This window comes from Rhipicephalus microplus, chromosome 9 (genome assembly GCF_043290135.1).
Source record: "Rhipicephalus microplus isolate Deutch F79 chromosome 9, USDA_Rmic, whole genome shotgun sequence".
Classification (NCBI taxonomy): Eukaryota; Metazoa; Arthropoda; class Arachnida; order Ixodida; family Ixodidae; genus Rhipicephalus; species Rhipicephalus microplus.
In genome coordinates this window covers 56328591-56351576 of record NC_134708.1, presented here as the reverse complement: position 1 = coordinate 56351576, position 22986 = coordinate 56328591, and the positions used below count along the sequence as shown (strand labels likewise).

Here is a 22986-nt window from a genome sequence, read left to right as displayed (position 1 = left end):
GATTTCACACCGATCTCATTGGTCATATAGTTCTTTATTGGGTGCATATAGAGAGTGCCGTGTATTCTTCATTTTGGATACATCAGAATTTGCATAATGCTCTTTTTGAAAAGGAATTCTCATTTCCTTTCATTTATTGCATCCTTAAAGGCCCGAGGGCATTACATAGGGGGGGGGACAAAAAATACGCTGTGAGTGTGTATAATTCAAGTTGAACAAATTATTATAAACAGTACAGTTCTAATATGGTAGTTTGGTCAAAATTCACAACAAAAATGAATCAAATAACACACAAAAGAAACGCTTTGGCTGGGAATTAGAGTAGAAACAACGATAGGCACAAGCAAATTACACATACAGTACGTTGGTAAAATATATTTACAGCCACGGGTTAATGGGTGGAATCAAAGTGGGATTCCAATTTTGCGCGGAACGATGTGCGGTCAGGTGTGGCAACAATGGTGTCGGGAAGGCGATTCCAAAGTGTTATTGCTTGGGGGAAAAAGGAGTCGTTCATCGCGGATGTACGGCCGTTGATTCGTGCAATGGGGTTTGAATGGTTAATGCAGGAAGAAGTTCTGTTTGGGGGCTGTAAAAGTTCGTGTCTTGATTGGGGTCTGAAAAAGAAACTGTGGAGGAGGCATAGGCGCGAGATGAGGCGGCGCGACGCGAGTGATGGCAGTTCAATTGATTGTTTTAAGGCGGCGACGCTGATTTCTCTGGAGAACTGTGAGGTTATAAAGCGGGCAGCGCGGTTTTGAACTGCTTCTAGTTCGCTAACGAGGAATTAAGCGATTATACCGACATTAGGGTCTCATAGCCACTTTATTGGTAATAGTAGTGATTATATAAGTCGCGCTTGCGTGCTTAAGAACAGGAACACTGGAAGAATACATTATGAGCGCTAACGTTCAGTGGGTGAGTTTATTTGAAAATGGAAGAGTATGTGTGGGTTACATAAACGACACTGATTTGCTGCAGCACCTGTCAAACGCACTCAAGCTGTTTTCGTACTTATTTACTCGTTTTTTTAATTACAGAAAACAAATTCAACGCCCTCCAGTCATAGATGAACGATGGTGGCATAATCAGTAGCGGTGATGTATGCAAGAAGGAAATTTATTTTTTTTCAGCAAAAGTGTTCTTGGTAGAGACTTTTAAGTTCTGGTTTCACGGTAACGTTTTTAGACATCATAAACGAGTATTGTTCACCACATATACTGGGTAAATCTCACTACTTACCGTTAGTCCACTAAAATTGTTAATGAACCAGTTGGTCAATGGTTCAACAAACGTCAACAAACGTGTGTGCGACAATAACCTGCGCTGCCTTTTGGAAAACTATCGTCATCACTAACGCGTATGTTTCACAGAAATTGAGTAAATGTCACTGCACACAACTTCCACTAAAAAGGGAGAAAGCAGCATTTAATCGAGCGTATGGCGTGCGTATTATCATGGTCACAACACTCTAAAGACACACAATGCGGTTACAAAAAGTGATGGTTTTCCTACCACCCCAGTGCTGTGATACAACATATCAAGGCATCTTTATTGAAGGTCTCATTCAACTTGTATATGAGTGGTGAGTTTAAGATGCAAAAAAAGCTATATCACCTCCGGAGAGCCTCAAAAAGGGTGTTCGATAAAGAGCGTTGATTTTATGTGTGGGGTTTAACGTCCCAAAACCACCATATGATTATGAGAGACGCGCCCCGCCGCGGTGGCCTAGTGGCTAAGGTACTCGGCTGCTGACCCGCAGGTCGCGGGTTCGAATCCCGGCTGCGGCGGCTGCATTTTCGATGGAGGCGGAAATGTTGTAAACCCGTGTGCTCGGATTTGGGTGCACGTTAATGAACCCCAGGTGGTCGAAATTTCTGGAGCCCTCCACTACGGCGTCTCTCATAACCATATGGTGATTTTGGGACGTTACACCCCACATATCAGTCAATTATGACAGACGCCGTAGTAGAGGGCTCCGAAAATTTCGACCACCGGGGGTTCTTTAACGTGCACCCAAATCTGAGCACAAAAGAGCATTGGTACAACATACGGGGAAGACTGACTTGCAATACATAGGAATGCGATAGCCTGATGAAGGGAACCCCACCAACTTACCTATTTCATCGTTGTCAGAGAAGTGGAGCTGGTTTAATTTCGCACAAAAAGCGAGCTTTTTTCGGAGGAACAACCCTGTGGTTGAGATGACGCGGATTCGCATCACCATATCTGATGCCTAAAGAGGCTGCTGTTTTCATCTGCGTACACTTCAAGGTTTCTCCCTAGGCTCAAGCCACGCGTGAATATGAGTACATCTGTTAGCTTAATATCTGAATCTTCGTCCACTTGACGGTCATACGACTGAAAAGTTTCCAGTCTGTTTGAAACTTTCTATAAAAGATCTTCCAAAGGTGGTAGTTTTGTATAAAAATGTTCATTGTGGAGTTATAAGCACGATGCCATAGTGCGCCATCAGGCGTAGCCTGGTAGTCGAAGCTGCTTCCAAAAAAGCTCCAGTTTGGGCTATGGGGTAGCAGAGGCTCGTGTGAAGTGGTGGTCATATGTCTTCACCACGTCACGAAAGGGGTTATGCGATTGGTTTCAAGCTCTAAGATGAATCCTGACACCTGAAAATTCTATTGTTTTTCAGGACGTCCAGAAGTATTCACCAGGAATCTGTGTAAAAGTACTAGAGTTCTAGAGCTTCCTGAATGTTGCTGATGTGATGGTCCACCGACTTTAAAAAGAAATAGTTTGCACTGCAAATTTTATTTCTATGTGCTTCGTGTTCAGACTTGTGCGCACAGAGAGAGAAAATAAAATGAGGGAAAGGCAGGGAGGTTAACCAGAAATAGGGGCATCCTGTTTGCTACACTGCACTAAGGGAAGAAAGAATGGGGAACAAAGGTGGTAAATAAAGCGAAGAGCGATGTACACGTGCGAAAAAGAAAACAAAAAAGTGAGCTGGGGTGCTATAGCCTATTCAATACACGACTACCACGCAAAAAGTTCAATAAGGCGTTCACTGATTTTCTGTGCGATGACAGATTATGTCGCATTTCAAGCACTTACTGTTCTGATAAGGGTCTCTCGTCAAGACGAGCTAACGCAGCAGCTAGCTGCCGTCTTTGCACGCTGTAACGAAGGCAGTGACAGAGGACGTGCACTATCGTTCCATCGCTGCCGCAATGGTCACAAGCAGCACTGTCTTCCATGCCGATTCGGAAGGCGAAAGCTTTGGGGAAAGCGACACCAAGCGACAGTCGGCAAAGCACCATTGTCTCAAGCCGAGATAGTCCGGACGAATGCCGAAGTCGACGAGACGTGTCCAGATTACGCAGTCGCGTGTGCCGTTAGCACTCAGCGTTCCACAGCAATTTTACTTCTGCATTAGTGATTTTTCGTATTTCCATTGCAGCATCAGTCCTTTAAAGTGGAATTAATTGTTCTTCACCATCTTGGTGTGCTCATCGAGCAGCTGCATCGGCATGTTCGTTGCCCAATATGCCGCAGTAACGTGGAAGCCACTGAAACGTGATTTCGTGTCCTTCGTCAAAGAGGCGGTGAAGTAACTCTCTAATTTCCAACACTAGTTGTTCATGAGGTCACGGCGTGATGCGAACACTGAACACTGTAGTGCTGCTTTGGAGTCCGTGAACATGCTCCATTTCTTGGCTTCTTGGTGTTTATTGACTTTAACTGCGCTACGTAGAGCAGCAAGTTCCGCAGCTGTCGATGACGTCTGGTGAAATAACCGAATATTCATCGTTGTCGCTGTTGTAGGAAAAATCACCGACCCTGCAGACCCATCTACTTTAGTACACGCGTCAGTATATAAATGGTTATGCTCACTGTACTTCTCATACAACCAGAGAAGAAAGCGCTGCTTTAGCACTGGAAATGAGAGCCGCGATTTTGACCATATGCCTAGAACCATGAGTTCAACATGTGGATGAGTCATACACCATAGGGGAGTTGCAATTCTGGACAGAGTTGTGTATCCCGTGGATATGCGTGTACGATATGCCAAGACTGTCTTGCAAAATGAGGCACGAGGTCGGTCTTCTGGCAGTGAGGCTATAGATGATGGGCAGGGGCGCGAGTATGATGCCTCACGTGTGCTCTGATCACTTCCATTACGATATGCGTATTGAGTGGGTAGCCATTTACGATCGCAATTGTCTCAGCTGAGACTTGTGTGCAAATTGAGGCTGTACTAATACGTGTTCAGACTAATGAAAGACAGTGTGTTGCTGCCATCTAATAGTGCTGCGTAGTACAGCAAGAAAAACAAAACAAAAGGTTTTGTTGAAATAACCAACTGTATTCCACTATGCTGATGGTCACAATATACAGTAGCGGAGCAACTAGTTTATTTCCCAATTTTTGGATGGGCGAATTCGTGAGGAAAGAAAGCGTGCCTTGAAAAAACAGTGGTCAGATGTCGCCAGCAGCAAAACAAAAAAACACAACAAAAATGGTTGCCAGCAGCGAACGGTGGTGCCCAAGCGTCTTCCACACTTCTGTACACAAGACATCATCAAACTCTTTCTGTACAATGATTACAAAGAGCACTTAAAAATACAAAAGGAGAATCTTCGTTAATATAATCGACAGAGCTTTCTTTTTTATCAGGGCCGTATTGTTCTTTGTGTTTTTGGAGACTAGCAAGCCGCGCAACGAACCCTATTCGTTATAAAATCAGCGAATGTTTCTTTGCTGTCTGCAACCTATACGCTTTAAGTGCGACCAGCGACCCTTTCCGTGAAACGAATTCACCTACATTCATTTCACCTGTAATATTGAGGGATTAATAAACACAAGTTTCGTATTGCGGGTATCATGACAGATGTGTTCTAATAACAGTAAGTTAGGGGTTTTACGTTCCCAAATCACGATAGTTGTGATCGACCAACTGGGGTTCTTTAAATGACCCTTCAGTTTTGTACATGGGCAAAGGCAATTCTTACCAAGGGCACCTTACGTATGAAGTTTTATCACTTGAGCAACTCATACACCGCACACAAAAGCGTGCTTTCTGAGAAACACAAACACAGAAGTTAACCCCCCTCGTGCACAAGTTAGCAATAGTTTTACGTTTGACCAAAGCATTAATTATATGTTTTATTAGCATTCCATGGCGTCCCGAAACAAGGTGATATGCAATGCGTTCCCTCTTCAAGCAGGCGTCGGAATCGACTCGCATAGAGCTATGCAGGTGACTACTCGATCTTTTCGACGCCCCACTTCATCATCGGTCCAAGTATGGGATACTTTTTATACTTGTTCGAGGCGAAGTGCTCTTCGATGTTGGGCAGCTCTTCGAAGCGCTTCATGTACGACGTCAGCGTGGAGAAGCCTTCAAACGCACCTCCGTTCAGCTCGCGGTTCCAGTCGAGCCCCTCGTACAGCAGAAAGTCTACGTATGTGACGCGATCCCCGATCGCCCATTCTTTGTCTTGCAGGTGTTCGTCCCAGGGTTGCAGAAGGCTCTCCATCTTCTCTTCGTACTTGGGTCGTGTCTCCTCGTAGCTCGGTGACGCGACGGCCATCAGCAGAACCCAGCTCAAGTCCCGAGCTTGCTGTTCTAGCATGTCTAGTTCCAGAGTCTCCTCTTCGTCCCTTGGGAAAGAAAGATCGTAATGCATTATTGCTTAACAGTGAAATCAAATTTATGGAAGGTTGTTTTATTAATTTTCAAGGAGGAAGGGGAAATCACTCGCACTCATTCCGTGCGACGTTATTAGCAAACGAACCTCTTGCACCTCTTATAGTTGGCATCGAAGTTCTTGGCACGTAATGTACGCACAAAAATGCTAAAAATACCTTCAATGGAGAACATTTATTGCGTTTTTGCGAACACCACAGCAGAGGTCGACTTGTTTTTTCTTTACCATTTTTATAATATTCTTAGATAGCCTATAGTGACGATGGACGTGTTCCATTTGTCGTTTCACCGCCCAGATTTGTTGAAAAATATTCAAGGACGTCATTTGCCATAGTTTTGTTTAGCCTTTTTCACTAGGTACGGCAACAGGGACTGGGGACAGAGATAATTCTATCGAGTAATTTCGTTATCAACGCTATTTGACACCGTCACATGACGTGGACACCTTCTCTAGTGAGGTCCTTCTCATGTGCTATCTCTGCCCTTACCAGATATAGGTGCAACAAGCAAGCGCACAGAGCCACCAGCTTGGGAAAGTAGATGTTGCTGACGCACTGTTGAAGTTTTGTTTCTTGTTTCATTGTGTGACTGCGTAGAGATCAGTGTAGTGACTACTCGCTTTGCCTTGTGAAGTAGCGCACCCTCTAAGCTCGTTCCCCACCACTTACCTTTTCTGCCTTCCCTCGGCTCATTGATGCGGAATTGTTTAACGCGGAACACCACTGCGTATGTTGCGATAAGTCTTTGACAAAGTGGCTCCGGCGAGACTCTCTGTTCAAATCTAGTAGCAGAAAAATGGCTGTGGTAATTTCTGTCGTGCCACCAAGAACAACACCAAAAGTCCCGACAAGCGCACTACTAACAGAGTTCTTGCTAACACCGTATAACTCTAGGCTACAGTACAACAAAGAACGAAAATTCGAAGATGCACTTCGCAACTTTGGCCATTCCATCAGCTCACTATTCATCTTTTCTGTGTGGTCTTAGGAAAGGGAGCTGCTTTTCACTTGGACAACTTCATGCATTCTAATACTTCCACACTAATATGAAAGCACTTAGAGGAACGCGCGGGGTCTTTAGGAAGGCGTCATCTAGTTAATCACCCAAAGGCCAGTATATATAAATGTTAGCCAGCACTACGAAGATGCAGTCTCTTATTCTAGCACATGGCGTGGATCTTTTTTACACGAGTGCATTTATATACACTAGTAGTTTATTTTTGCCGTTCAAGCATTGTGAGTAAGCAGGATGACTAAGCTAAAACAGTTAGCGGCTTTGCTTGATAACATATAGCAGTCTTCCGGAGACTTCGTTTTGGGAGCGTAATTGAGTTAATTTACCGATGCCAATGCAGCGGTAATACACCTTGACGAGCTCATTTCTCTGGTGTAACATGTAACGGGATTCTGCAAATGAGCAAACGTCACATGTATCTCAAGGAATAACGAGGCACATCATGTGTGCATACTCAGATAACTAAGTGAACACAGGCCAGCGGTATTCACCGGCACATTCATTGAGTTTAAGACACAAAAAGTAATATAACGATCCCTACAACTGACATTTAATTTACAGTTTCCTACTGAAAAATATTCAAGCAAGCCGAGCTCTTCGGGAACAAGCAACAGTTTCTAATGCTTACGCTTTCAAATACGTTTCCAGCGATTGACATATTATAAAGCGTATTACTAGCAATATACCGGGTTTAGCACATATAAGGTCAACATCTCATAAATGTTCCAGCTGGCCAAACTAGAACGCTTGTTTTACTTTACGAGAAAAATATCCGTGATATGACATTTAATGACCACGTCGATGGTTTTACCCAAAATAATCTGTATTACGTAATAAACATGAACTTTATGAGGTCCTAAATACTATAATGAAGTGCCCCCCTTGCTTGTGGGTGACGGCCCCATACGAGGGTTCGTTGAGGTGAAAACCATCTATTAGATCGACTAGCCGGCTCCCATGAGGCCTAGTTTTCCAGACGTGTTGAGCTTTCAAACAACAATAAAATGTGGCTGATCGCTCTTTCTAGGAATCAGTATAACACTAAAGTTAAACGTGTCCTCATAGATATGGTTAAGCGTTTATTGTGCATCGTTTTGCCACAAAGTTCAATGAATGTACGCTACAGCAACATCCACGAAACGAGCATACGTCGGACGAACGCGGACTAACTGTAAAGAGGCACGAAACAGTCGCACAACTATACACAGGACAAGCGCGAACAGCTGCCACAATTTTTCTTCGTGTGCGAGCAGTGCGCTTCTTTCATAAATGCGGCCGCGGCAGCGAGAGAAGTGACCTTTCTGACCTCTCGAATCACACGTCTGATAAGGGCGCGCGCAAGAGGGACCGTATCCAAGAACATTGGGAGAGACAACGCTCCCTGAAGGCGGCGCTCAACAAAACGCGTGCCAAACACGAGCAGATCGCGCCATCTTGTTGCTAATGAAGAAAACGCGCGGACGTTACATAGCTTTGAGCGCCGCCAAATGGCGTATGAGGTATATAAATGGCTTACCGTTAGCACACTTGGCAACGCTGCGCGCTGAGGACAGGGAGGTCGCTAGTTAGACGCCCCGCTACAAAATTTTTCCTTCTCGTCAGTTTTTTCGCAATCTTTTTGTATATATTTTGCAACATTATATCCATGACGGAAATGCGTAAGCCGAGCCATTGTGGACCACGGCATGAAACACTTTCGTGTTAAAATACTAGGACTTACGTAGCTGCAAGCTCGTGCTTGCGCGCCAGGTAGCGCAATATGGCCAGGCTCTGCGTGATCTTGACGTCATCGTCTAAGTAGTAAGGCAAGTTCGGAAACCTGAGGCCAAGCGCGGGCTTCTCGCTCAGCCACTCTTCACCGTCGAAGTCGGGCTCCGGACCAAACACGTAGCGTTTGTCTTCGAACTCGACGCCCTGGTACACCAGGAGATTCCTGATGGGCTGCGCGAGTCCTCGTATGTCCCAGTAGCCAAGAATGGGCGTCATCTCTGCGTTGCGTGTATTTATAAATAACACATGATTTGCAGCACAATATTTTGGAACATCATTTTCAGGATACCTTAAACACCCTCTTTGAAAGATCGAAAACGCTTTGAAACGACGTAATTGTCTCGGGAAATATATTACTGAAATAGTTCTCCTAAAAGGTTCCAACAAAACTATCTTGAGCATGGTCATAAAACTTAGTCGATTGGTAGTCAGTGTTTCTGAGAGCATGTGAGCTAAACATTACAGTGCAAGAAGAAGTCGGGAATTTACAATTACTTCTCGAAATCAGCTGGAAATTGCTCGCTCTTTTGTATACAATTAGTGTCATAAGCCGGAATGACCCTGCCATAGGCCCAATGTCCATGGCCATTGACCGATTCGAGCGTAGTCAGCAGCATAACTACTGTGTCCGATATGAGGTGGCGCAGCGAGTCCCCACGCTCAGTCGCTCATTCCACTGAAAGTGCGCCACGCGTTTGAACAAAAATAGTCTTGAAGGTCTTGACGCGCATGTTACATGACTTCTTTTCCCGTGATATTTATTCCTCTCTTATCAGCTTTCAGTGCGATCGTCGGTATGTGAGAAGAGAGAAAGCAACTAGAGTGTGCTGCGAATGACTGTGCATGCACCCGATGAATTCTAAAAAAAAATTGCGGCAGTAGATTCGTCAGGCAATAAACTCAATTAATGAAGCCGTTTGAAGATTGCTTGCAGAAATGTTGAAGGCCTTGTTTGATGATCCAGTGTGAGTGGAGGTATTACAGGCCTTCCTCCATCCTTATTAACCTACCCTTCCTCCTCGCAGGGCATGTTAGAGTTGTTGAATGGGGGCCGTTGTTCGTGAGCGGAGTAGTGAGTTTCTTTCGTACTTTTTCGTACTTTTTATTGGAATTTAAAGCGCGGACGTTTCTATACTGCAGACTGTTTAGTTGGCTACTTTCGAAATACTATTCTGTTCTGGACAGTGAGTCTCCATCAGTGAATTAGATCAGCAGTCAGTAAAAGCATTCGTGGGATGGGCACAATAATTTCACAAAAGATCACCGTGCTGCAAAAAAAAACAAATTCGTCTATTGTTACGCAGGCGGCTACGGCGTACAGGGAGTATAACGTGTTCAGTGACTCAACAAGGCTTCACGTCAGAAAAAAAAAGAACTCCCGAAAATCCCGGTCACCCTAAAGAGTTCCGTGTTATAAAAAGAACGTTTGTGCTGCTTTGGTTAACTCATGGTCTATATAAATAACCAAGTTAACCCGACCTCATTTGCCCTATTTCTCTGTTGCATTAATCGTAAGGGTAATTTTCATTTTCGATCGATTGCAACTGAAAGCGCTCACTACGCAATTCAATAACTCTGATTTGGTTCACATCAATAACTCACTGGTTCACATCAATAATTTTAGTACCGCGAGTATACTATTATTGAGATCACGCCAGCAAAGACGTTTTGAGCTCTTTTACGCACAACTTCGCACAGTCCCAGTGGCTGCGTTCGCATGGACGTGTTATCCAAGAGAAGCCGTGCGCCGTCCATGCATTATATAGACTTTGGTCGTCTTAACAGTCGTGGTGTAGCGAAAAGGGCGTGCTTGATATTAACAAACTGTTTCCTGTGCGTGAATTTCTATAAATATTTCTAAAGGTTAGTGATGCAAGTTAAAAAAAAATCACCGCCATATCCGCAAAGTGATTGATGTGAGAGGAGCTTGCTCGAAGGTGTATGTGGCGTTTTTTGGCGAGACCATTTCACTATAAAGGTTTGTTAACCAGCCGGACATTAATGTGTATACGGCAAAGGCAGCGTTGTTTGACCCGTTCCACGGCTGGCACCGCACCGTGTTGGCCACATAGGTCTGCACGTTAACCACGGGGCCTTTTGTGCCATACTGGCCGTTGCCGTGAGTCGAATGTTTAACGCTCATAAATGGCAGACGTGGAGCTATCAGGTGTTCTTCAACGGGTTTGAGAGCAGGCAGGTGAGGCGGCTTTGGAGGATATTTGTACCCGGGCGTAACAGGGCCATCTCCCACCCACTTCAGTAGAGATGGGTGGTAGCAGAGAATGAGTGGGAGGTGGCCCTTTCCAGCCGGACCGGGGAGTCTAAAAGGCTATAGTGGTCCACGCTAAGACCGGGGCGCCAGTCAATGGGGTCCTAGATTAGGGACTCCGCCCAATGCTCAATATATTCAATAAAGTTTTTCATCATCAACATCATCATAGGAACTTGTCACGTGCCGCTATGCCTACGAAGTGTTGAGAACGAAATGGGCGTAGTCGCGACGAGGCGAGTGCGCGGGCCATCGAAAACCGACACCTTGATGGCGGCACGCCCTGTAGTGAACATTGTTAAAATCACCGGAGCAGTTACCTTGAGCGGCCATAGAGTTTCCTAACAGTAACTAGAGGGGACACTGGCGCTGCGATTGTTCAGCGACCATTGGAATGATGGGTAGTACACGGATTTGCCTAGTCTTTGTACTTGTGGGCAGTGGATTGCACTTGTGGCTTCATTTATTGCTGGGTTTCGGTTTTGTTTTGAAGGAAATGATTAACCCTTTTAAACTTCATGAGCCGATTTGAAATGGTAAGCCTCAATGAATAAGGTGGCGAAGCACAACCACTGAACATTTGCTTATTTTCATTTCGGGAAAAAACAGCTCGAAGCCACACGAACACATACGGGACCAAAAGTACGAAGAATAGACAAATCCGCGTACTACCCATAATTACTATGCTCGCTGAAGCGCCGTGCGTTGCAGCTCCCATAGACGCTAGCGCCAGAGTTCCCTCTGGTGTATGTTTAGGGAACTCTATGTGAGCGATGACCGGAGAAAAGTACACTGGCAACATCGGCGCACATGCCGACAGCCACCGCCGGGGCAGGACGTGATAATAGAAGCTTGCCAACCAAGCTCCTAAAATGCAGAACTTCCATTTTCGCCAAGCATCTCTCCTTGATTTTATAACAAGGAGTTGGCCATGTCACTGCTATAGTGCATTGTTTTCCGCTAATATAGCAGCTTAGTTGTGATAACGAAGTACGCAGCAGTCAAACCAGTAAATTTTCAACTCTTGATTGGGCGAGACTGTGCTCAGAAAAGGAAGCAACTCTCACAGTAGCACAGTCATCGATCGTTTTCAATAATCTGACATTAGGTGAACCCCACCAATTTTTAGGCATTCCTTATCGTATGTACATTCCAGCGTTACTGCTAAGTGCGCGTCAGTATTTGAATTTACTCATGAACACGCGTTGTGCATGCGACACGAATAGAACATTCGAAAACATTCGCAAAAGTTTCCATACATCTGGGCGCAGACTGCGCAAGGTGATAAAACATGTGACTGTTTTAAAGAGCAAAGCTATTTGGGCTATCGGTAAGTTGAGTACCATGGAGTATAACTCCCCAGGTTGTTGCATGCCACAGGAATCGGGCAGGCCCCTACTTCGAGTACAACAGGTGCGAGCGTTGAATGAAAATTAGGCTTGGCAAAGTGGAGCACGTAAAACATGTCAGAGATAAAGAAAATTAGAGATATGAAAAAAGTGAAAAAAAAAACAGAAAAAGAAATTAAGTTATAAAATATAGCGAAATAATGGAAATGAAGCCACAAAGTATATAAAGAAAGAGAAAAGCACAATCATACAGGAAAATAAAGCAAGTAAAGACAGAAAAAGAGAGTAAGTTCGAAAGAAAAAAGATTTCAAAGAGAGGTGGAAAAGGCCGAGAGCAAGACAGAGAAAGAAAGAAAGGGAAGAAAGGGATATTAAGATTGAAAAGTGCAAGAAAATGCGAGAAGCAGAAATATATAGGTACGCAAAAAAGATAAAATAAACGAAAATAACCAGAAAGAAATAAAGATACAGAAACAAAAGTATGAAGTAGAGCAAGGAAGGCCACGCAGCTACACTCTTCTTTCAGGCTCGGGACCATGCACTACTGCGAAGGGGTCATGACTATTTTGATGGCGAATGCCACTGAGTGAGAAATACAATTAGACCTCATTGCCTCTATCAACATACCGCTCGGTAGCCTTGCATATGAAAGCGTCTCAGTAGGAACTCCCCGCGCCTATGTCAATTAATCTGAAAGTGGACGTTCTTGGGCATATACGCTTCGATCGTATAGCGATAGTCGCAACAATTAGCGCCGGAAAGATTCTATTCTATTATTGTCTACCGAATTTCGCCGCTTGTAGCTACGAAATAGTCAACACGGAATCAATTGTTGCACAGCGCTCGTATCTTGTGAAGGTAGAAAGTTGAGGGAAGCAAGTAACGTGTAAGAAAATCTCGAATAGTTACATTCGTCTACTCATTCGTTCATTAAATACTGTCGGCTTATTTTGTCTGCACTGATCTACGAATTCCTCTCGAACTCACCCCTAATTTACCCGTGTTGCACCACCAAATTTGATGTTATGCCTACAAATTCCTGAACTTGATCCCTTCCACTCGTATAGCGGCCACCTTAGTCAGGATTGCCACTCTATGGTATTGAAAATGTGGCAGAACTAGATCAAAATCTATTTCAAGTTGCTGTCATTTATGAATATTGCCGGGTTGGCAGCCAAATAAAACAGGAGTGGTATTACGAACACAGTCTTTATTATTGAAACATAGATAAAACCATTCTGAATGAGCAAAACAGGAAATATAAAAGTAGGCAGTAAATAGCCATGGAACGACCTAGGAAGTTTTGTCTATGGTCCAAAAGCCCTCGCTCTCTCTCTCTCTACCCATGACCACATCATTTTAGCAGCGAACATAAGTCACCTATATCGAAAACAGAGTACTAAACTCCAGAGAAAGCTATTCATATGCTAAGGACAGAGAACCAGTACACCCTGAAATACAGTACGACAACTGGCGTAGCATCCAGGAAAATGCAATTTCGATAACACACATTCGGTTCCATGGTATCTGTAGCAATTCGTTATAACATTGCGTCACCTTACGCGCACTCAAGTATCGGTTTAATCTATACACCCAATTGTGAAACGATGCGGCTTATTGTGCATCCCGCATGCATCGTACCTTCACAACAAAAACAAATGTTGGCCCAGTATTGTTTACCGTCAGTAACTCGTTTTCAAGATAATACTAAACTGCCGAGTGCGGTCCTCGATGTGGGTCCCTGAACGCTGCCCAATTCCCGTCATGACCTAAGCATGCAGGGTGCATCACCTCTTTGAACGATTCATTGCAAGAAAACTTACTGCTGTGAATCAACTTACCAGATAAGAATTGTCACTCCTTCCTTATAGCTGAATCCTGGGGCTTGAGAGCGCGCTAACGGTTAAAAAGGAAATCGTATTTTTTTTACCCAGTGGAGCACTGAAGTATACGTGTGCGGCGAGTTGCCAGCCAGTCCTACAAATGTACGCAGCAATCCTGTACTCCGAACGGGCTATAGAGAGGTGCCTGGTGGGTGGTGGAAATCAATCTGTGCCCAATAAAAAAAAACAAATGGCGATAAAGTTCCGTTCGATATGCCTCGTTCGGAAGGTGTTCAGAAATATAAGAATAAAAAAGCGAGGCCAGTCTATATTACGTGCCCAGAAAGAAAGAAGAGAGAATTGTGGAGACAGGCGCGGCCTTGTCGCGGTTGTTCTCATGGCAACGGCCACTTGATTTGGTCGTCGAACGTGTGAGCTGTGGTCAATCGAAATGGCGAGCATAGGGTCGCGTATCCTTTCTGTGCCCGGCGAGTGTTTTACACACCGGCCCCACCTACTCACTTTGATTCAGTTCACAAAAACGTGTACCACAGTTTTCATTATGGCTTATATTATTAGAATCTCCTTTTTATTACACTCTAGGTAAAAACATTTTAGTTTTTCCCGTGAATGTAGCTGCCACACACTTTAAGTAAAAACTGTGTACAGTCGAGTGCATAATTTTAGAGACCACGGGAGCGCGTGCCGAGGCGCGTCGTTGCGCCTTCTGGCGGCTGCGCGGCTCTGTCCGGGAGCGCGTACTGCGCACGCTCGTCCCATATCACCCGGCAGCCTGGCCTTTCGCTCGTTTCAACGGCGCGCATCTCGAAACTATACGGACGGTGCAAGGTGTCACTTCTGTAGCCGCTATGAAGACAATCAAAAAACCCGAGCGCTAATGTTATGACAGCACATCATTTGCGGGTTTCGGCGGGCTGCACATAGTGCACGTTACTCCGAGGCGATCCGCGGCGTGATCACATTTTGAATGTCGAGTTGGGCAATCAATCAGCTCAGCCAGCAGTGTTGCCTTTTGTGCTCTCATTCGCCGAACTAACGCACGTAGCAATACTCGGTCCAAATATCATGTGTCTATGAACATGTATGAAACCACCAAACGTCCAACAGCTGCAGAAAAGAGTCGAGGAAGAAAGGTGAAAACAAACTTGGTTTATTAAAGAAAAATCCTTTATTAAGGCCGCTGCGGTGGTGCAGTCATTTCATTTCATTTCATTTTATTACCTTAAATACCCCATTGAAGGGGTATTACATAAGGGGTGGGTACATAAATGAAAACGTGAAAGCCATTTTTTTTTTACAATGCAAGGTAATTTGTTACGGTGTTCAAAAAAGTGGTAGGACAGGTTATGGCGGTGATTTCGTTAGAAAGGCCGTTCCAGTCCGTAGCTGCACGAAAAAAGAATGAGGACGAAAAAGTGACGGTGCGCGTACGCGGCCGCTCAACTTGTTGCGGGTGACCAGTGCGATGGGAGATGCGTGCCGGAGGAAGAATGTATGGTGGCCTGCCGAGTGAGCTGTAAAAAAACTTGTGAAAAAGGGAGAGACTAGAAATGCGGCGACGAGATGCAAGCAATGATAGGCCAGATTCTGTTTTCAGTGCTGATATGCTGACGTCGTAAGAGTACGTAGAATGAATAAATCGTGTGGCTCGATTTTGAAGTGACTCGAGTTGATTGATGAGATATGCTTGATGCGGGCTCCAAATGGCTGATGCGTATTCTATCTTCGTCCTTACGAGAGATTGATAAGCTAGTAATTTGACATTATTAGGAGCGTGACGCAAATGGCGTTTTAAAAACCCGAGTGTTTTGTTAGCAGATGCAATGATGTTCGTAATATGCGTTGCCCAGGTTAAATCGCTACAAAGGGTTACTCCGAGATATTTATAGGAAGGAACTAATTCGAGGTTTGTGTCAGCAATTTGGTACGGGAATACTATCGGATTTCGACGGCGGTGAAAGGAAACAGTTTTACATTTGTTAGGGTTGAGTTCCATTAGCCAAAGGTTACACCAATCCTGTAAGCTTAGTAAGTCAGTTTGAAGAGACGTGTTATCCGAAACGTTGTTTATTTTACGATAAATAACGCAGTCGTCTGCAAACATGCGTATGTTAGAAGATACATGTAATGGTAGGTCATTAATGTAAATCAAAAACAGAAGCGGGCCTAGGACAGACCCTTGAGGGACACCTGAGGTTACGGGGGTAGTGTTAGACATTTGATTGTTGACGGAAACTGATTGCGAACGATTAGTTAAGAATTCTTTAATCCATGCTAATACGTCATAATTTAAATTCAACGCGGCAAGCTTTAGTAGTAGGCGCTCATGAGGAACTTTGTCAAATGCCTTTGCGAAATCGATGAAGATGGCGTCAGTCTGAAGGTTAGAGTCGAGGTTAACATGCAGGTCGTGAACAAACATAGCTAGCTGCGTTTCACACGAATACCCTTTCCTAAAGCCATGCTGCGCAGGATGAAAAAAATTATTGGAATCAAGGAAGTCCATGATATGTGTGTAGATGATATGCTCGAGGAGTTTGCAGGGTACGCTGGTTAATGAAATGGGACGATAATTTAACGGTGATTGTTTGTTACCTGATTTGTGGACTGGAACGACCTTTCCGTGCTTCCAATCTGGAGGCAGCATTCCTGTTGAAATTGATTGTGAAAATAGTAGACACAGATACGCTGCACAGATATGTTTAGTATTTTTCAGGAGTTTGGATGTAATGTTGTCTACACCAGCTGAAGAAGAAAGTTTGATTTTGTCTATTAGTGATGAAATACCGCTGGAAAAAAACGTAATTGGTGGCATGGTACATTCAAAGTTCGCATGAGGAATGGTAAATGACAACTCAGTCTCTTGGGTGAAAACGGATGAGAAGGCGGCGTTAAACACGCGTGCACATTCCGTGTCACTTAGGGCATCCCCTAACTCATTACATAGTGTTATATTGCGCGTGTCCTGTGGGTTTATGACTTGCCAGAATTTTTGGGGGTTGTTTTTAAGCAAGTTCGGTACTTCCGAATGAAAGAATGAGTGTTTGGCGTGACGTATGGCTTGCAGATAAGCAGATTCGGCGGCTTTGTACTTGTTCCATGCATCAGGGGTGTTACGAAACTTGGCTGCGCGGAAGGAGCGTTTTTTCTTGTTTTCTAATCGTTTCAGTGCTTTATTGAACCAGGGTTTGGCGGTATTAGGATTGATGTTAATTTGGGGAATGTATTTAGCAACCATTTTGTTTAGCTTATCTCTGAAAATCAACCAGTTTTCGGTTACATTATGATGAGAAAAGGCAGTGTCAAAAGTGGAGTAAAAATTTGTTAGTTCGGAGTTAATTGCTTCGTAATTTCCTTTATCATACAAACGGATAGTTTTTTTTATGGTCGGGGCTAAAGCAGGCTTAATCACGAAGTCAGCATGAATGACTTTATGGTCACTGATTTCAGGCAGGTATGCAATGGAGGACACGCACTCGGGATGGCTGGTTAATATAAGATCCAGAATGTTTTGGCAGTTATCGGTAACGCGGGTTGGTTCTGTAAGAACTTGAGATAGGTTAAAGTTAAGGCATACATCAAGGAAGTCGTTCGATTCCCTTGACCTAGCCGCTGGTGCAGGCTGGCTTGCCCAATCGATATTAGGAAAATTAAAATCGCCAAACAGAATTACATGCATGTTAGGGTGTTTGGTCGTTATTTCGCTTAGTATATTATTGAGCTTAGAAGAAAAATCAGGAGTACTGTGAGGGGGCCTATAGCAAACGCCAAGTAAAACTGAGTGCGGTGCGGCATGGCATTTAAGCCACAAAATTTCAAGGTCGGACACAATGTTTATAGACGAACAGGATATGTTGTGACTGACAGCGACGAGTACTCCTCCTCCTCTCGTGCCGCTGCGATCGTTTCGAAACACTCTAAAATTGGGTAGGTCAGCGAGTACCTCACCGTCAGTCACGTCACTAGTAAGCCACGTTTCCGTTAGTATCAGAAGGTTGCTATCAGATGATAACACCAGATTAGAAATAATGTCACGTTTTGGAATAAAGCTGCGTATGTTAGTAAAGATAGCAGAGAGCAATAAGTTTGATCGAGGGGCGGATCGAGGGTGGTGAGGCCTATTTTGTTGATGGGACAATTGCTACAACATTTCCTGAACAGAATCTGTGGAGTGGTCATACACGTAGCGTTTGGTACCAATGTGCAATGTTTTGAACCGCAATGAGTAGGAAGTAGATTTTGATTTAGCGAAGGCGATCAGTTTTTTACGAGCAACTCTAACGGGATGAGAGAAATCTTCACCAACACTGAAATTGCTTCCCTTAAATTTGGGGCCATTAGAAAGTAGAGATTCTTTAGTTTTGAATTGATTGAATTTTACAATGAGTGGCCGATTATGGCCTCCTGTGTGGCGTCCAAGGCGATGTGCGCGTTCAATGTGATTAGGGTCAACGGTGAACTTCAAGTGATCATGACAATGACGGGGGACGATTTCTTCAGATTCTGCAAATGTTTCTTTAGGGTTTGGGTCGGGAATGTTATAAAAGATCAGGTTATTGCGACGGGACCTGTTTTCGGTATCATCCATCTGTGCAGCAAGACGGTCAATCCGGTTAGCCATTTCAGTGGTATCTGTTTTTATAGTGTCCAGGTCGGTTCGGATGGTTGAAATGGCGTGATAATGTCCTTCTAGATCAGTCATGCGTTTATTGAGGTCCGATAGGGTTTTGTCTGTTGTTAGTAGCTGGTCTTTAAGGTCTAGAATATCGGTAATCAGCTTCGACTGGCCAGCCGATAGCTTTCTTAACTCGTTCATTACGTCCTCAATACTTGGAGGGCCAGGGTTGGTTTCAATATCTCCCGCCAAAAGCAAAAGCGACTGCATCACATGAACACATTCAAAAACAACTGTAGCGCAACACCGTGGGCTCGGTAGCTGTATAAGAAAGTAATTACTAGTTTTTTTTTTCCAAAAGAATGAGACATTCGACTAACCTGCATGGCGAAAAGCAACGGATTAGTGGTCTGCGCTGAAGCACAGCCACCGAGCCCACAGAGCGTGCGGGACGACAGGGGCGGTTTTATAGCTGACTTGGTGGATGATGTTGCTGACGATAGCGCTTTCCAGGGTGATTGGGGAACCAAAGAGGGCAGTTGCGGCGCTGTTGGGCACGCTGAATCGGTCGCGGACGGAGCAGGGCAGGGGCCCGCACCGGGCGTGCTGGAACGGTTTGCTGCGATCGCTGTAGCTTGGGGGAAGGCCAGAATTGCGGGCAAAAGTAGTCCAGTGAAGAAACTGCGGACCTGCATGGCGAAAAGCAACGGATTAGTGGTCTGCGCTGAAGCACAGCCACCGAGCCCACCGTGGTTTCTATGCTCGGCAGTGGTTTCTATGCTCGGCTGCTGACCCGAAAGACGCATCTTCAAGTCTTGTCGCACATGCCGTATTTCGATAGAGGAGAGATATTTGAAAGTAGTATTCTGAGTGGACGTTAAAGAACCCCGAATGAGCAAACATTCGCAAGACGCTACTTTCGTGGAGCTCTATTTCATATCTCTATAATAAAATTTATTTTTCTCTCTATACCATGGTTCTGTCACGTTGAGAGCCCGCACTTATTATTGGTGGGAGTTGAGCCTCAACGCGAAAGTTTCTAGGATTCGAATTTCAGATATTCATGTGTCGTCTTCTACTACTCGAACCATAAGCCCCGATTGAAGTCAACCCATTAATTTGATACATTATAGTATATTAAGACAAGTAAGCGTGAATTAATGTGGATTGAGACGTACAAGAGACGCCATAGGCTTTCACTTTCGAGTCTTTTTATATTTAAGGGTATCTGGGAATGTTTTTTTTCCGGAAACCAGAGAAAATCACGAAGGTTGAAAGGGGCGTCACCGCTTTCAGTATTTCAATAGAACTCTACCCATGACATATGCACGGAACATTCTCGAACGCGAAGTAGTCGGATTGAGATTGCTTCCATTAACATCCGTCGCTCAAACACCAGCGTGTATTCTGGTCACGTTGTTTTGTAAAATACTGCAGTGAATTACAGGCGAGCACATTTCAGTTCGAAGTGTTCAAATGTTGGAGGCCCCACAAGGAAACAAACGTTCATTCCTTAAGCTGTTCGACCAAATACTTCGCACGGCAGCACACCGCTCCTTTTGTACACATTACTCACTGCGTGGAAATATGATTCTTTATTATAACTCTCTCAGAAAAATTGGGCACTCAGAAGGTTCACGCGTGCTTGCGACGCAGGCGCAGTACCATTTTGTCGTTTTTGTCAATTCTTTGCCTTGTTTCGTGGTCTTTCGGGCTTGGTGACGATAAGAAATTATCTCGTACAGCAAATGTTGAATGGCAGCATATCGCGGCACAGCCCAGTTATAAGACAGCTATTGGACAGTGCCATTCTCGAAAGAGTACACGATCGGGGGTTTCAAGGCTCCCCATATTCGTCTTCAAAAATGCCGCCACGAGTGCCAGCTGATGGAAGGAGACGCATCGTAGAGTTAAGCATCCAAGGCTTTTCTCGGCGGGTCATCTGCCGGCTCCTTCAAAGGTCAAGAAATGCGGTGAGTCGTGCAATCCAAGCGTACCGAAAAACAGGAGGGATCAGTGACAGAGACCGTGCTGGAAGGTCAAGATGCACAGATGACGAAGTGGACAGGCTAATTATCACCGTCGTAGTAGCTGATCCCCATATAACAGCGAAAGGCATAAAAGATGCATTGCATCTCAACGCATCCGTCTGGACTATCCGTAGGAGGTTGGCGGAAGTAGGGCTTGCCAACTGCGTCGCGGCCCAGAAGCCCCACATCACGGGCAGGCAAGCATCCATGCGACTGCAGTTTGCACGTTCTGTGCAGACATTGGGATCACAAGAGTGGGGAGAAGTCGTGTTCAGCGATGAATCAACGTTTTCAAGTCGCTGGGATCAGAAACGGCGAGTATGGCGTCCAATAAACTCGAGGTAACATTTGCGATTTGTCTTCTGCATTAATGTCATCCTTGTACTATTTACCATTGAATGTGTAGAAAGAGTAGTGCACAGGGTAAGTAACCGCAGCTGGTAAAAATTGATGGCAGGTCGCCCACTACAGTGCGCCTTAATTACGTTGTGGTTAAGGCGAGTACATCCCAGTACTATATTAAACGTCTTCGAACTTGCTGTAGAACGTTGCTTAGCTTTGATTCTCTTTAAGCTGTGTTACTTCTTATCGTGAGCAGCTCGCCAAACTTAAGCACCTTAGCCAATGTTTGTATATTGTACCTCATTACCTTAGAAAAATACAGTAGAGTTTGCGAGGCCTTCTGGAACGCACTGAGGGTGCCTTACCAACATGTCGAATATTTCGCACTATCTTGGCGATCTCGCATAAATAAAATTTCATTATATGGATCTTCAAGTAAGAGAAAATTGTTCGGGGATAAAGTGACTACGTGCCAGTCGTTCTTATAAGTCCGTGTAACCAATCCAGCATTTCCCTCCTCGCCAGGTATTCACCACAGTACACGCAGTCGGTCTTTGCCAGTGGCCGATGCTCTGTGAGTGTCTGGGTCGCCATGACCAGGGAAGGACTTGGACCACTGGTTCTTATCGATGGCAACCTTTCAGCCTCCACATACTTCCTTATAATAGAGAGAAAATTGCTTCCTTATGTCTTGAATGGGCCGTTAAAAGATGGTTGTTTCGTGTACCAGCATGACAGGAGTCCGATTCACACTGCTCGCAGTGTGAAATCTTTGCTTGAGGGCCTTGCTGTTCGCACATTGGGATGGCCACCTGTAGGAGCGGACCTGAACCCCATTGAAAACGTCTGGGGTCTTGTGAAACACCGACATGCGGCGCGGAATCTTAGAAGTTCAACGAAGGAGACCCTATTCGCGGCCATACAGGAGGAGTGGGAAGCACTTCGTTCACGCCCCGAGATCGTGGCCGCGCTTTACAATTCGATGTCATCTCGTGTGGCGCAAGTGATTGCCGCCGATGGGCATTTGATTAAATACTGAAAGTAGTGATCTTTCTGGGATAGCAGTTTTCGCCATCGTTTTCTTTTTTTTCTGGCTTATAAGAATAAACAGTTTATTTATCGCGTTTCCTGACTATTCATTCTCGACACGCAATATTCAGTGGTTTATTGCATACCATTGCACGCGTGACATTCGCACCAAGAAATGGATCCGAGACAGAGCACAAAATTCATCACTGCAAGATGAGCATATCACGCAACTCCGTTTGAGAAAAGCTGGGAAACTGCATGTTTTCCGCGCTGCATCAAGGAAGAGAGCGTATTGCATGGCGCGCTCGAGCCATGCTATTACATTAGAGGCATTTTCGCCGCTATATTATCACTCGGGAGTACCGGTGCTTTCACGGCGACTGCAGAAGTGGCACCTTGCACCGTCCACATCGTTTCCAGATGCGCGCCGCTGAAACGAGCGAAAGGGCAGGCTGCCGGGTGATATGGGACGAGCGTGCGCAGTACGAACTCTCAGACAGAACCGTGCAGCCGCTAGAAGGCGCAGCGACGCGCCTCGGCGCGCGCGCTCCCGTGGTCGACTTATGTACTCGACTGTACATAAGTCCCGTGGTCGAATTATGTACTCGACTGTACGTAAATTTATATCAGTTCGCCTCCATCACAAGGTGGCCGCGGTGACCCAGATTGAACTCACGACATTCGAGTCAGCAGCGAGCATGACAACGTGAATGATATGATGTGGTTTAACGTCCCAAAATAACGATATGATTATGAAAGACGCCGTAGTGGAGGGCTCCGGAAATTTCGACCACCTGGGCTTCTTTAACTGCACACGGGCCTATAGCTTATCCACCTTCATAAAAAGTGAAGCCGCCGCAGGCGGGATTCGATCCCGCGACCTGCGGGGCAGCAGCTGAGTACCTTAGCCACTAGACCACCGCGACGGGGGAGCATGATAACTTCTGTATCAATGAGGGGGTGGTGGGGCCACAGTTGTGAGCGCATGCACAAATGTAGGCTTCTCACTTCCGTGCACACTCAACAACTAAACTTTTTTTTGAGAATTGTGCTAAA

At 45.0% G+C, this 22986-nt stretch overlaps 1 protein-coding gene across 1 annotated transcript; it reads right to left on the bottom strand.

Annotated features, from left to right (window-relative positions):
- Nucleotides 1-4303: 4303 nt before the first annotated feature.
- LOC119165642 (glutathione S-transferase Mu 2) lies at nt 4304-14033 on the bottom strand. The gene is made up of 3 exons (XM_037417749.2): nt 13912-14033; nt 8403-8670; nt 4304-5622 (listed from the first exon to the last, which is right to left on the bottom strand). Exons 2-3 carry the CDS (start codon nt 8666-8668, stop codon nt 5223-5225), a joined length of 666 nt encoding a protein of 221 aa, XP_037273646.2. The 5' UTR covers nt 8669-8670; nt 13912-14033; the 3' UTR covers nt 4304-5222.
- Between the last annotated feature and the right edge of the window lie 8953 nt (nt 14034-22986).